The sequence below is a fragment of the Podarcis filfolensis genome (assembly GCF_964270895.1).
Source record: "Podarcis filfolensis genome assembly, chromosome: 14".
In the NCBI taxonomy this organism is placed as follows: Eukaryota; Metazoa; Chordata; class Lepidosauria; order Squamata; family Lacertidae; genus Podarcis; species Podarcis filfolensis.
Window position 1 is genome coordinate 15,448,456 of NC_139616.1, and position 15,412 is coordinate 15,463,867.

At 43.2% G+C, this 15,412-nt stretch overlaps 1 protein-coding gene across 2 annotated transcripts in view; it reads left to right on the plus strand.

Annotated features, from left to right (window-relative positions):
* EFL1 (elongation factor like GTPase 1) overlaps window positions 1-15,412 on the plus strand; it is a 66,958-nt gene that overhangs the window by 24,353 nt on the left and 27,193 nt on the right. For both annotated transcript variants that reach the window (XM_083586283.1, XM_083586284.1), the window contains exon 15: window positions 166-301. In XM_083586283.1, the coding sequence (XP_083442409.1) occupies window positions 166-301 (136 nt within the window). The remainder of the gene's footprint in view (window positions 1-165; window positions 302-15,412) is intronic.

Below are 15,412 nucleotides of genomic sequence, written 5' to 3' on the forward strand. Positions count from 1 at the left end.
AAAACCTCCAAGTGGTATACATATAATAAAGTACACATAAGAGTTATTGCTGAAATTCAGAGTTGGAAGATGAGTCAGCCCTAGCTAATCAAGATATAAATCAAATCAGCAGTTAAAGAACGTGCATTATAAAATTAAATTACTTACATTTCAATTTGGCCACAGCTTCCTGTAGGTTGTTCTGCTGCTGATAACCTGCCTTCAGTGCCTCATTTGACTTGCTGCACTTTAGAAGATCTCTACCTATTGATGGGGAGAGGACTTGAGGAACTACACGAGGTGCCTTCAGGGAACGTGCTGGGTGAGCATACTTTTAATTGTTTTCATTTTGTCCTTCAGTGCTATCATATATAAAAGATGCATTTCTTGAAACATGCTAGCCATTGCGCCAGTGATGGGCAACATCCTTATTTCTGAAGGCTGCATTTGAAAATACTTTTATTTATTAAATTCCTGTAACCCCCCCTTTAGGGATGCGGGTGGCGCTGTGCTCTAAACCACAGAGCCTTGGGCTTGCTGATCAGAAGATTGGCAGTTCGAATCCCCGCAACCGGGTGAGCTCCCGTTGTTCAGTCCCAGCACCTGCCCACCTAGCAATTTGAAAGCATGTCAAGTGCAAGTAGATAAATAGGTACCACTCCGGCGGGAAGGTAAACGGGTGTTTCCGTGTGCTGCTCTGGTTTGCCAAAAGCGGCTTAGTCATGCTGGCCACATGACCCAGAAGCTGTACACCGGCTCCCTCAGCCTACAGAGCAAGATGAGCACTGCGACCCCAGAGTCGGCCATGACTGGACCCTGGTCAGGGGTCCCTTTACCTTTACCAGAACAGCTCCCCATAGTATAGTTTACAGGGACTCAAAAATAATAAAATCCATCTAGTTAAAAGACAACATAAAGGAAATGACAATATGAAGTAAGAACCAGCAGTTTGATGCCAATATTAGCAAAGGACACCAGTAATTGGAATAGAATGAGACGGGACTCCATGGGTCATCGGATCGTATGATGCTGCCTTTCTTGCCCCTGTCATGATCACACCATTGGATCATCCAGCCCAGCTTTCTCCAAGTTGCTGCCCTCCAGATACTTAAGCTCTCATCATCCTTGACGGTTGGTCATGTTGGTGTCCAACAACATATTCTTGGGTATGCTAATTCTGTTTCACCGACTGCCATCAGTTATTGGATGTGGGATCTTTGCCTTGCAAATCTTGTGCTTTACCACTGAGCAAGGCATGCAGAAAACCCCATGTTCAGCACCTGTCCGTTTAAAAGGATCTTTAGCAGCTGGGCTGGGACTCTTGAGGAGAACCAACGCTAGCCAGAAATGACAGTGCTGAACTAGATGGACCAGTTTTTTGGCTCCATATAAGGCAACTTTGTATGGCTGTTCTTCTTAGTCTGAGTCTTTCTTAAAGCAAGAATATACCCAGACCTATTCTTCTGAACCTTTGAACTCAGAAAAGTGGATATCATTCGTATGCATAAAGAGGGAATAATAGTTTTGTCTTGGTAACTTTGTCAATTGCTCAGCTATTTGACTCTTCAGTATCCTGTGATGTGTGTGTTTTCATTTTTGCACTGTGAACAACACCCAGTGCCTGAGAAGTTCTGTATAGTCATTAACCACAGAGGAATTGGAGAGTTTTCTAAATTTGGTTAGATTTTAGCACATGCACTGGTGGTGACATTCAAATAGATATCAGTTCTTAACATATTTAAAATATGCTGTGTTTTTTGTGACCAACATTAATATTACATATTTCCAGAAATAGATATTTATCTCCTAAAAGATGTGGGAAACTAAATTTCCCCTCCAAATCTTTGTTTACCATGGAAACTTAAAATCCCTTCCAGATGTCTTTCCCTAACTCATTTGATTTTAAAATGCTGCCTCAGAGGCCATGTGATATTCATTTCTTTTCATCAACGTTGGTAAAATGACGAATATCGGCAGAGCCCTGTTTTATCAAAACTGGTTTTGATTAAGCATTTTGGGATAACTTTTCTTGCCTTTTTAAATAAATTTCCTGTGTCCTGATTTCTTGTATGTTTAGTTTCCATGATGGCTTAGATCTGTAACTTAGTTTTGTAAAACCTGATAAATGACAGATTCTTCATACTTGATTCTCCAAAATGCCAAGTTTTTAAAGGCTGAGCCTTAATTTTACATTGCATGCCTGCACATGTTTACCTTGCCGTACTGAATGCAATTGGACTTGCTCCCAGTGAGTGTGTGTAGGACTGCAGGTTTAGTTGCTTTAAAAGAGGTTGCTAGCACCACACCATGGAAGCTCTCAAAAATATACATCATCCAAATATAAACATCACTTGCTTAGGTGAAATTAACGCCCAATTTATCTTACGGTTGGTATGATTTTTATTGAGAGCTTTGTGGTAAGATGAATTTGATTCACACACACACATGCTAGAAGGTTGCTTAGGGGCCTATGCTACTTGAAGCCTGTATCTGTTCTTAGTCCTGTTGTGATCAATGTCTGAAATTGTTCACAGTGAGGAAGAAACTACTGTACCACTTCATATTGCAGGTGGGAAATCACATTTTTTGAATGCTTCCCTATGTAAAAAGCATCAGGGAGAAGAGGGTGGGTTAAATTTTGTGTGTTTTGCATAGGAGAGAGGAGGTATTTTTAAAATGGGATCTCCTATCTGCAGTTGTCAGTGTTATAGTTCAAAATTCTAACATCTCCATCTTCCACATCTCTAGACTAGACTTGAAAGGTGCCCGTTTCAGCTACAAAGACGCAGTGTTTTTCATTGGATAGGAAGAGTTTTTAAAAATACACTCCTGCAAAATACCATACCTACAGCTAACACTTCATTCAGTAATGCCCCTGACAAATGTAATTTTTGTACAGCAACTAGCATTTTAAATGTCGGTAAATAATTTCCAGTAATTGTCAGGGGATTTTATTCTCCGTCTTTTGTTCTGATAAATTTGCCACGAGCTTCAAGTAAAGCGGAAGTTGCTAGGGGGGTAAGAGGCTGGGGACCTTATTTGTACTAAGCTGAGATTCTTTGAAAGCAAAACTAAACTCAGCAGACATCTTCTTGGGCAGGCAGCGGAGGGCAGCGTGCAAACCCAGTTCTTTGCATGGTCTTGCGAGCTAAGCCATGCTTTAGCACTGTGCACAAACATGCCCAGAGAGGTGAAGAAAACATTTAAATGTGGTTGTGTAGAAGCAATTCCTAGGGCTGGCTCTTTTGTGCAAAAATTGTTGCTAATTTGCAGCAGCCACAGTTGTGGATGGGCTAATTCACACATCACAATCCCCACCTAAGTGCAAAAGTAACTGTAGATGGCTTTGGGCGCCACACCTGATGCTTGTCTTTTTCAATTTTGTCAACCAGCTCCAAGGCTGTGTGGTTTGATAGGTTCAGCTTTTAACACAATTTAATGCCTTAAAAAAAGAAAGAAAGAAAGAAAGAAAGAAAGAAACTAGGCCATTGGAACAAACAAATGCCATGCAGTTGGCAATTTGGTTCAGGGAGAGATGCCAAACATCTTTGCCCGAGGTGCATGTGTATATTAAATAGTCTTCTAAATGTAAACCATCTGTAAGTGGTGAATTTTTTTTCCCCCAAGCGGAATTAAAAGCCAACCAATGAACTTTGGGAAGCTTACTGCTGATCTGGTATCAGATTTTGAATAGAAACATTTGTTTTTCATTGTGTTTTAATATTATTTGGGTTTTGTATTCTATGGGTTATAAGGGATCCAAAGCAGTTTCGAATTTTAATTTCTTTCTCATAAGGTATGTTGTAACCTTTGAGTGGTGTTTTTGTATAGAAAGCCTGCATCTCCTTCCTTCGTCTGCCAAACGATATTCTCTTTTTCTTATACACAGATTTCACAGTCAACCGTATACAGCATCTTTTGCCAACCTGGCGCTCTTCAGATTTGGTCAATTACAGCTCCCATTAGTCCCAGCCAGCAGTGCAGCGATGATGTCTAGGGCTGATGAGAATTCAGTGCACAGAATCTGTAGGGCCCCAGGTTGTTGGCAAGGGCTGCAGTAGGGTGTGACAACCTTGGGAACTGACTTTATCTATTTAAAACACAAAATGCTAGACTTTATACTCATGGAAAAAAAGCTTGAAAATGTGCAGATGCCCATTGAAGTGTTCCTTAGAGCTTCCATTAATGAGGGATGGCTCCATATATATTCATTTTTCACATACATATCTGCCTTGTACAGCTCTGCTACCCCTGCCCTGCCGCATCCCTGCTCCATTACTTGCCTCCTCCTTTGCCCTTTCCCACCAGCCATTGCCAAAACACTAATGTCCTCGAACTTTTTCCTCCCAATGTTGCAATTGGAATAAATCATACCGTTTTAGCATAATCCAGCAAAAATTGGCACGATGCTTTCATCAAGATATGGCATAGGGATGATGGAATGCTTTTGGAACATAAAACTATTGCGGTGATTTGGCCAAAAATGTCTGCCTCCTTTATCAGGGTCTATCTTGTCACATTCTCTGTAAACTGCAAAATTGTAAATTTTGCTCCATATCAGTGGGAAACTGTGTCGTCGTGATTTGCGGCATATTCTGGTTACACTCTTTTTAGAGATCTGCCACTCTTGGAGAAATTTTATATTTTAAAAACCGTTTTACGGGTCAGAACGTTGTTGATGTGCTTTGATGTGGGTTATTGCCAAAGAGAGTCTTATCCCTGAAACTAGTGTGGCTCTATCTGGTACATATTTTGGGGTTATTTATTTTAGAAAAGTCTATATTTCCAGGAGTAGAAACAACTCCCGGTCATTTACATAAAGAGAGGCATACATAACTTGAGTTTGGACATGCTTCTGGACTCAAGCCTGACCATAGATGCCCAGGTTTCTGCGGTGGCCAGAATTGCATTTGCACAGTTGAAGCTAGTGCACCAGCTACACCTGTTCCTTGAGATTTCTGATTTGACCACAGTGACACATGCCTTAGTTGCATCCCAGCTGAACTACTGCCACACGCTCTATGTGGGGATGGCTTTGAAAGGTGCTCAGAAACTTCAACTGGCTCAAGGAGCTGCAGCCAGATTGTTGGCTGGGGCTGGTTATGGGGAGCATACGACTCCCTTGTTGCAGCAACTCCAATGGCTACTACTCTTGTTTCCGCGCACAATTGAAAGTGCTGGTTATGACCTAGGAAGCCCTGCGTGGCTTAGGTCCAAGCTATCCGAGAGACCTTTTTAAAAATGTATTTGCAGTGGTACCTCGGGTTACAGATGCTTCAGGTTACAGACGCTTCAGGTTACAGACTCTGCTAACCCAGAAATAGTACCTCGAGTTAAGAACTTTGTTTCAGGATGAGAACAGAAATCATGCTCCGGCGGCGCAGCGGCAGCAGGAGGCCCCATTAGCTAAAGTGGTACCTCAGGTTAATAACAGTTTCAGGTTAAGAACGGACCTCCAGAACGAATTAAGTTCTTAACGCAAGGTACCACTGTACTTTGTATACCACCCTTCATCCTACAATCCCAGGGCAGTTCACAACAGATTCCTTCGTATGAACCTGCCCTGGTTGTGAGATCTTCAGGGGAAAGCCCTTCGCTCTGTCCCACCACCCTCACAGGAAAGGGCCTTCTCGGTGGCTGCTCCCAGGCTCTGGAACTCCCTCCCTAGAGAAGCTAGACTGGCTCCCTCCTTGCTGTCCCTCCTCCAGCAGGTGAATACCTTCTTGTTCCAGCTGGCTTTTGGGAACCAACTGCTTTTAATGAAAGGGCTTGTGCTGGGCTGTTTCGTATTGTAATTATTTGTATGTTTTAAACAGATTTTATATATGTATGTACAGTGGTACCTCGGTTACTGAACGAAATCCGTTCCGGAAGCCCGTTCAGCTTCTGAAACGTTAGAAAACCGAGGCTTCCTATTGGTTGCAAAAGCTTCTTGCACTCAGCAGAAGCTGCGTCACATTCGGGTTCCGAAAAAGGTTCAAAAATGGAAGCATTTACTTCTGGGTTTCAGCGTTCAAGAACCAAAACATACGACAACGGAGGCGTTCAGGAACTGAGGTTCCACTGTACAGTCATACCTCGGAAGTCAAACAGAATCCGTTCCGGAAGGCTGTTCGACTTCCGAAACGTTCAGAAACCAAGGTGCAGCTTGCGATTGGCTGCAGGAAGCTCCTGCAGCCAATCGGAAGCCGCTCCAGACGTTCGGGTTCCAAAGAATGTTTGCAAACTGGAACACTCACGTTTGACTCGCAAGGCATTCGTCAACCAAGGTACGACTGTATATAGTTTTAATTCTCTTGGTGTTTAATTGTTTTCAACTGCTGTTTTTCCAATGTTTTTCACAGTGATTGTTTTTATCTGTGAGCTGCCTTGAGTCATGGGAAAAGGTGGGGTATATATTAATATATAATAATAACTGAACCAATGAGTAAACCAGTTAATACTAGTATCTGGTATAGTACATGGCAGCTACTCTTGGGTTGCATGCTTCCCTTGCAAACATGAGTGTTTTCCCTCACACATCTCCATCTGGGGGCTGCCCTGTGTTATCTAATGCCCAGATATGTTCCCTGTCCTTCGACCTCCTGTGTGTATTGGGGGGGCACCTCCTTCAAGATATTCTCCTTTTAAAATCCCACCAGGTGGAGGGGAGGAGAATCTGATCTCAGAAACGTCTAACGGTTTAGTAGGAATTCTCACTACGACTACATTTTCATACTAAGCCTATTAAAATATCTAGACATTTCCATACAGCCTTTCTCAAAAACAAATTTAAGCTTGTGCAGACGTGTGGAATCTGAAACGCTGATAGGCAACCCAGATATCAGACCAGGAGAGTGTTCACTGACAATGTATAGCTTGCTTGTAGCTTAAAATGTCTAAACTTCTTTTGTGGAGTTAAACAAAGGGGTGTGCTGGTACCCAATAAAAGCACATTGCAGTAAATCATTTAGAACAGTTATCCACATTAATTGGAGCTGGATCCTACAAGCTACTGCAAAAAAAGTAGGGTAATAAATAGCCTGTGCTTTGATTTACATTTTTTAAATCCCTGTTTTTCCAAGGAGTTCAGGGTGGTGTGTGGGGTTTCTCCCTCCTAATTTTATCCTCACAACAACCTTGTGAAGTAAGTTATGTTGGCAGGGACAGTAGACCAGGGTATTCCAATGAGCTTCACCACTGGGTCAAAGTGAGTGGGGATACCCTCTCCTCTCTTACTGCCACCCTTCTTTCCATTCATTCTCTCTCTCTCTCTCTCATGCACACCACCTATCTATTCCTACAAATGCGAAAGGTGCTGAGTGGTTTGTATGTAAAACTGAGCCACACTGTATTTAACAAGCCAAAGATGACCCAGCCACTTAAGCATGGCTTATTAAGCACAAACAAACTATACTCGTAAACCATGGTTTGCTGTAGGTTTATAAACCTTGTTTTACATTACACCATGGCTTAGCGTTATGTGTGAACCTGACCCTGAACTCCATCTCTTCATTATTACAAATATGGTATATGTTATTCACAGGGACTTTGCTATAACTTTTGAGAATGAGGCATTAACCAGAGAGAATACTTCCTGCATCAAAAGGGAAAAGGGGGGGGGAGCCTGTAGGCCAGGCATAGGCAAACTCGGCCCTCCAGATGTTTTGGTACTACAACTCCCATGATCCCTAGCTACAAGACCAGTGGTCAGCAATGACGGGAATTGTAGTCCCAAAACATCTGGAGGGCCGAGTTTGCCTATGCCTGCTGTAGGCAGTCTTTATATCTTAACCACAGCTAAGCTTAAGAGCAACCCAGCCAGATGGGTAGGGTATAAATGCTTGTTTGTTTGTAGCTACCTTAGGTCTGCACCTACCTTATAAGGAATTAGGAACTGTCTTCACCTGCACAATGTTTTTCTTTCAGAATGTGAACATTGTATTTCAAGCAGAGCCCCTGTTGCAAAACTTTAGGAGCAGGGCTCCAAAATGCCAGATGTTCTCTATAGAAATGGGGAAAGTGGGGGGGGGGCAGGGGAAGTTATTTGATATGAGAAATGATTTCTCATCCTGCAAGGCAGAAAGCAGTATGAGAGAAGTAGAGAAAGGACATGTTTCGCAACAATTGTTTTGATACCTTCATGGTTGAGAATCAGAAGAACTCATAATTCGTCCTCTTTGTCAGAACAAAAATAAAATAAATTGGGCTTGTAAGCTGAGCGGTTGAGCAAGGCCATGCCTGCAAATTGGGAGAAAAACAGGAAGCTTCTGTGTGCATCTACTTGTTGAAAGCATTTTGGCCTGGTACATCTATTTTTCTTAAATCCAAATGTCAAAAATATCATCTTCTTCATTAAAACATTTTCTGCCTACAACATTAATTTTAACGTCAAAGGGAAGCTTGGAGCTCATTTAGTTCCCAGCATAGAACCACTGGCTTCTGTAGATAAAAGGCTAGAAACTTGCTTTTTAATTATTTTTAACATCTCGAAGTTTTGAGATTCTCAGGAAGCTGAATTCTGTGTCTGCTGCTGCATTTATTTTGCTTTTTCAGCATTCCTGCAGAATTGCACCCTATTTTGTTTATTAAATTTGTACCCCATTTTTCCTCCAAGGTGCTCAGAGTGATAAGCACCCTTCACAAGAACACTGTCAGGCAGTTAGATTGTGAGACAGTGCATGACCCATGGTTACCCAATGAGTTGCATGGCAGAACAGAAATTTGAACACAGGCTTCCCCAGTACTAGAACTGCACTCTAACCATTACGCAGCACTGCCTAAAGTCACACCGAATCAGACCACTTTGTCCACAGACGGACAGTTGTTTTCAAAGGACTCAAGCAGTGGCGTAGCGTGGGTTGTCAGCACCCGGGGCAAGGCAAGTAATTTGCGCCCCCAACCCGTGGATTTGCGCCCCCTAACCCGTGGATTTGCGCCCCTAACCCGTGGATTTGCCCTAACCCCCAGACGTTGCGCCCGGTGCGGCCGGCCCCCCCTGCACCCCCCACGCTACGCCACTGGACTCAAGACAGAAGTCTTGTGGTGGTTCTAACCTGGATTAAACCTGGGATCTTCCAGGTACCACCTATATGTTGTACCCTTGAGCTATGAACTCCTCCCAAGACATTTGCCTTTTTCACAAGAGAGAATGGACTGCTGAGACATCTGTGACTGGACAGACACATCACAGTGTGAAAATTTTAACTGCTTGAGCAGCAGTTCTAACCTTGTCATGAGATACTTCAGGGACGCCTTGCAGGTGCCCAGTTGATTTTTTGACACTCCTTCATTCCACATTGCTGATCCCCTTGATTTTCAAAACAGCTTGCGGCACTGGATCACACCGGATCATAAAGTCTAAAATCTTTTGGTTTCCAGAATCATGGCGTGGCCATTTAGAACTGAGCCGCCGTATCTGCGTCAGGAGTGTTTTGTCCTTTCTTAAACTGTTAACCTCAGCCATGGGTGTGTAGCCATAACCACGCCTAGTAATTGGGCAAGCATTGCCAGGACACTAAAAAAGTACCGGAGGCAGACATGCGTACTTGTTTGCTCGTGTAGCTACTTTGTCTAGGAATAAAAAGCTGCAAAAACCCAGAGTGTTAAGGCAGCCCTGAACTGCAATTAGATTCTGTATCACCTTTTCTTGTTAGGTGTGCTTGCGGTGTTTAGTACGTTCCCTTTTGCAGTTGGGCATGCCACAATACGTTCTACATTCATCACAGGCAGTCTTTCATCACAAATTGCTTTGGGTTTCCTTCTGACAGTCGGGGATCCTTTAGTAAGCAGCCTCCACTTAGTGCAGAAAGCAGCTGTAGGCATGAGTGCCGTTTTAAAATGGCTTTGCGGGATCGATGCCAACCTGTGAGCATGGCCATTTTTATATGAAAATCTAGGAACAGTGCTCTTTGCCACATAAAGCACACACGCCTTGCTTTTTACTTCTGTGTAAACCTTCAGACTAATTTTGCGCTCTCTGACTCGGTAGTTAATTTTTTTATTTTTTATTTTTAAGAAGCCAGCTTGAAGCCATTCCAGCTACAAAGAGCATCTTTGCTCAGCCTGCGCTAATGAACGCAGGAGGGCAGCCTTTCTCAATGATGTGCCACACAAAGAAGACAGAGCTGTGGAAACAAAGGAGGCTCAAATGTTGGTCTGCGATTCTGTAAAAGGAGAGGGGTGTGTGTGTGTGTGTGTGTGTGTTGGCAATTGGTTACAGAACGGAGAGAGATAAACATTGCTTTTGTTGTGCTGTCAGTATCACAGACTTTAAGCTTCATAATTGCCTTGCTGGTGGTGTGAACATCCTCCGTCAGTTCGCTGCCAGCGCTATCCATCCTTTGTCTCATTTTGCTTTGCTCTTCCAATTCATAATCTGTACCTGGCTGTAATCTGTTCATAAAAATATAAAAAATTATCACGTAGGTGTCAGTTTCACCTTTCATCTTTGGCAGCTGACACTTTGTGAGTGTGAATGTTTAGGCTGCTGACTCTTCACTTAGATTTAGATTGTCCTTCATTTCCTTGCATGGCCAACAAGTGGGCTGTTCTCCGCTGCATTGCTTGTTTGGTATTTACATGCCGAAACAGTTATATCTAGTGAATCTGGAAATGCATGGTGGCTCTGCCTTTTTATTGCATTTATATCCTGCCTTTCCTCAACAAAATGCAAGTGAGTGAGTGAGTGAGTATGCTTGTATATACAGTGGTACCTCGGGTTACAGGTGCTTCAGTTACATACGCTTCAGGTTACAGACTCCGCTAACCCAGAAATAGTGCTTCAGGTTAAGAACTTTGCTTCAGGATGAGAACAGAAATTGTGCTCCGGCGGCGCGGTGGCAGCAGGAGGACCCATTAGCTAAAATGGTGCTTCAGGTTAAGAACAGTTTCAGGTTAAGTACGGACCTCCGGAACCAATTAAGTACTTAACCCGAGGTACCACTGTATAGAGAGAGAAACAGACAGACAGACACACACACACACAGACAATAGAGTTCCCAGATGGTCTACCCAGACACTGACCAGACCCATACAGCTTCAACAATATTGTTTTCATAGAATCGTAGAGTTGGAAGGGACCACAAGGATCATCTAGTCAAACCTCCTGCAATGCAGGAATCTTTCTTCACACCATATCTGCATTTTGTAGTTTTATAAGAGCCTTGCTGGGTCAGATGAAAGGTGCGCCTAGTCCAGCATAATTTCCCCCTTCCTTTTTTTGCAGCAGCTGGGCCACATGTAGCTGGGAGCTCCGCAAGGCGACCAGGAAGACCCCAGCCCTACCCATTGTTTGTCCCCAGCAACTGGTATCCCGAGGTAGCCTTGAGACCACCTCTAGTGGGTGTCCAAGTTGGGCATTTGCCAGGGCAGAGCAAGAGCAGCAGAGGGTCCTGCCATTTCCACTTAGCATCCATAAAGCAGGGACAGCCTAAGGAAACTCTTTAGATTGCATGTCCCACCGCTTCCAGGTTAGAGGGGCCCACGGAAGGTGCCGTGCCCAAGGACCCCCAAATTCCCGGGAATAGTACTTTTGAACAAGATTGCATTCAGCATCATGGCTACTGTTAGGATTATTATTCTGAATTTGTCTAATCCTCATTTTGCAAGCATGGCTGTAGCCCTTTTGCCACGTGTTTGTGGCTGCGAATTCTATTAAGTTAACCATGTGTGTCGTGCTAAGCTGCATAAGATCGTACATTTTAAAAGCAATAATAAATTGCATACAAATGATATAAGAATGTGTTACGTGCTCCACATTTTCTGCAGTGGTATGTGGAGAGAAAACTTTTTCACACTGCGTTATGAAAAAAAGAATGGTTGTGCCTCTTAAACTACAGTGGTACCTCGGGTTAAGTACTTAATTCGTTCTGGGGGTCCGTTCTTAACCTGAAACTGTTCTTAACCTGAAGCACCACTTTAGCTAATGGGGCCTCCTGCTGCCGCTGCGCCGCCGGAGCACGATTTCTGTTCTTATCCTGAAGCAAAGTTCTTAACCTGAGGTAATATTTCTGGGTTAGCGGAGTCTGTAACCTGAAACGTATGTAACCCGAGGTACCGCTGTATAGTTTCAGGCAAATGTCCAAAGTGGTGCTGAGCACGTTTCACAGTAGTCCTATCCTAGCAATTTCATCGCATAAATGGAGCAGCAAGTATTTTATTATATTCGGGTAGTACCTAATTTCTGTGTATAACCTTACTGCTTAATATCAGTGGACATGAAATTTGAGAGCCCTTGAAAATCAGTAGAGCAGTACATTTCCCATCCCCAGCAGAAGCTGCTCGTTCTGTAACTCTGTCACAGCAGCCCATATTGTTGGAATAACTTAGCTGCATATTTGTGAATCAGTTCAGTTGGGGGAAAATGGAAGAGATGGAAATCAGTTATACTGAACGCTGTCTTAAAAGGAAGCAAGTACATTGTATTTTTTTTATATAAAACAAAAAACAAACAAGAAAGGTGATGGGATGTTTTCTGCCATCCTAGGTCTCATTTGCTAATTGAAATCCAACCTAGGAGTGTGTTTGTGTGTGTTCTCAAAATAGCAACAGCTGTCATTCCAAAACTACAGCAAAGCATATTTTGTTCTTTGGATGTGTAAGAGAAGTTCCCTGCCAAGGCAATTCAAATTCTGCACTTAAGCAAACCCTCAGTTCTGCCACCTGTATAAACTATGCAAATTCAATAAATGCATAATTTATTTGCATGGTTCTGCCTTTTTATTAGTTTTGCTTAATTCAGATTTTGTTAGTCATGGGAGAGGGGAAAGGAGCTATACAGGTCACTAAAAAACCCCTTTCTGCTCTCCATAAACCTTTATTCTCGTTTCAGAAATCTCGTTAGGCAGTTGCTCATATGCTTTCAACCATATTTTCATAACCATAATGGCTAGAAATTTTTGCTCCCTTTGCCCCAGATTTACATGGTGTTCGTATCACCACTGGGTGCCCATAGTTCAATTCTGTCCAACTTCAAAGTTGAGATTGGTGGATTGTCCTTGACCTTGTGCTGTGTTTCAAAGATAGTGTGATATCAGGAATATGCCCTTTGTGAATACCAGGACCCTGCCCTTCAACCAACATTTGGCTACTACAGCCAAATACAACTTTGCATTTATTGGTCATTCTTAGGGTGCCAGGGAGTAGCCAGCCCTGCAGAAGATAGGGGTGAGAGAGGAAGGTTCAGAATTGTTACCCTCAGCTGGTAAATAGTATGTGCTGGTGACCTTTGTATTTTCTTCCTGGATAAAACTGGGCCTGTTCACTTCTAATTTAAAAATTTCCAAAAATACTAAATGAGCTCTTAACACTTTTTAAGCACATATCCTACCTGCAGGAATACTAAATGAGAGTACCAACAGAAAAAGAAAAAAATGTCCCAATCAGGTACTGTAACAACAATGACCAATTTGGGATTTGATTGAAGAATTTACATTATTGTGCCTCTGAAGTTCTTTCGTCAGTGATGAATTCTTTCAAAACCTCCACTGATGGTTCCCAAATATGACTCTCCTCTTCTTTCTACGGGAGGATGAATATCCTGTGTGTTGCTGAGACATCCAAATGGCTTTCAGAACCAGAGTAAATTATGCAAAGTGTATTTGAGGTAGGGCAGCCTTTCTGTTTGAAGACGTCCTTTATTTTGAATGGACTGCCCAGTCAAGGTTTGTTTTAAAGATAAGAACCATAAGAAGGAAGAGCAGGTAGGCTTAGCTCTGAGGCAGCAGACTGAGCAGGAGCATAGCTCACTTGGTTACAGTTTTCCCCACTATGGTGAGATGTATGTTTATTTCAACAGACATGTTTCTCTATGTGCATCTAAACCTGTGTGTGCTATGCAAGAATCATGATACAGGAAAAACAGTGAAGCCAGCCAATGCCTTCACATAGCTCCATCCTTATTTCAGACATGGTTATATTTTGGTATATCATGGTGTTGTAAAGGTAAAGGGACCCCTGACCATTAAGTCCAGTTGCGGACGACTCTGGGGTTGTGGCGCTCATCTCGCTTTACAGGCCGAGGGAGCCGGCGTTTGTTCGCAGACAGCTTCCGGGTCATGTGGCCAGCAGGACTAAGCCACTTCTGGTGAAACCAGAGCAGCACACAGAAACGCCGTTTGCCTTCCCGCTGGAGCGGTACCTATTTATCTACTTGCACTTTGTCGTGCTTTCAAACTGCTAGGTTGGCAGGAGCAGGGACCGAGCAACGGGAGCTCACCCCGTCGTGGGGATTCGAATGGCCAACCTTCTGGTCGGCAAGCCCTAGGCTCTGTGGTTTAGACCACAGCACCACCTGCGTCCCCATCACAATGTTTAGCTGGTGATATATCACAGTGTTGAAAACCAGATGTCGTCCAGCCCTAATTGTCACCAGTTTAGTGCCAGCACTTACAATACTGGCATCCAGGCCCATGCAGAGCTCGTCTGAGACCCAAGCTAGGAGTTTGTTAGAAGAAAGTTATAAACTCAAACAAAAAACCAGCTGGTCCCTGGCAGGGACCCCTAGCCAGTTTAGCCCTCTGAGGACCAGAAAATTGTACCTGGCTCTCATCCCTACATACCCCACCTCCTGCTGACATCTGTAGTAGGTATGTGCAGGTTTCTCATTAGAAGACTGGGATTTGAAACTGCTGTGATAACTAGATTTGCCATGTAAAGTTCTCTGTTACATTCAGTTACTGTGATGGCAGTTCTATTTTAGTGCGTTTTGCACCTTTCTGTGATTTGGTAGAGAGAATTAGTTTTTTTTTAGTTTTTTTTAAAAATTATTGAATTGATATACCGCCCCACACATGGAGGTCTCAGGGCAGTTCACAAAAAATATCACAATATATAAAATCAAAGTAAAAACACTGGGTAAATCATCCTGAATAAATCATAGTTGTGTTCATTTCTCCGAGTGGTTTTGAGTGTGCTACCAATTGCAGTGGGCAGGGGACAGAAACCTGAGTCACTTCCACCATTCCTGTTGTCACCTGCTAGAATGAATGGTAACACTTTAGGCTGCAGGTGAGGAGAGCACATAGATGGGGGCGGGAAACCCCACAACACTCTCTATACATACAAGTAGTACAGCAGGAAGTGAATCAGTGTGGGACAGCTCTCCCAGATGTGCAGTTTTTTAACTTGTAAGGAGGCTTTTATGTAGAGGGGCCGCCAGAAATGGGTACCCTACTTGTTGTGGTACATCCCACTGTACATGTCGGTCACACATTGCTGCCAGTGAGAAGAGATTATCCCTTCCATAGCCAGGTGGGAGAGGGCTAAACCTCACCTTTCTACAGGCTGCAGTCCTGATAAAAGTTGGTGCGCTCCCATGCCTTAGTTTATGTATTTCAAAATATTTATATACCACTTTCACAACAATATATTAAAGCGGTTTACAAAGGTAATTATAAGACAAAACATACGAATAACGGCTTAAGAAAGCAGGTACAGGCCAGTGCTTGAGAAC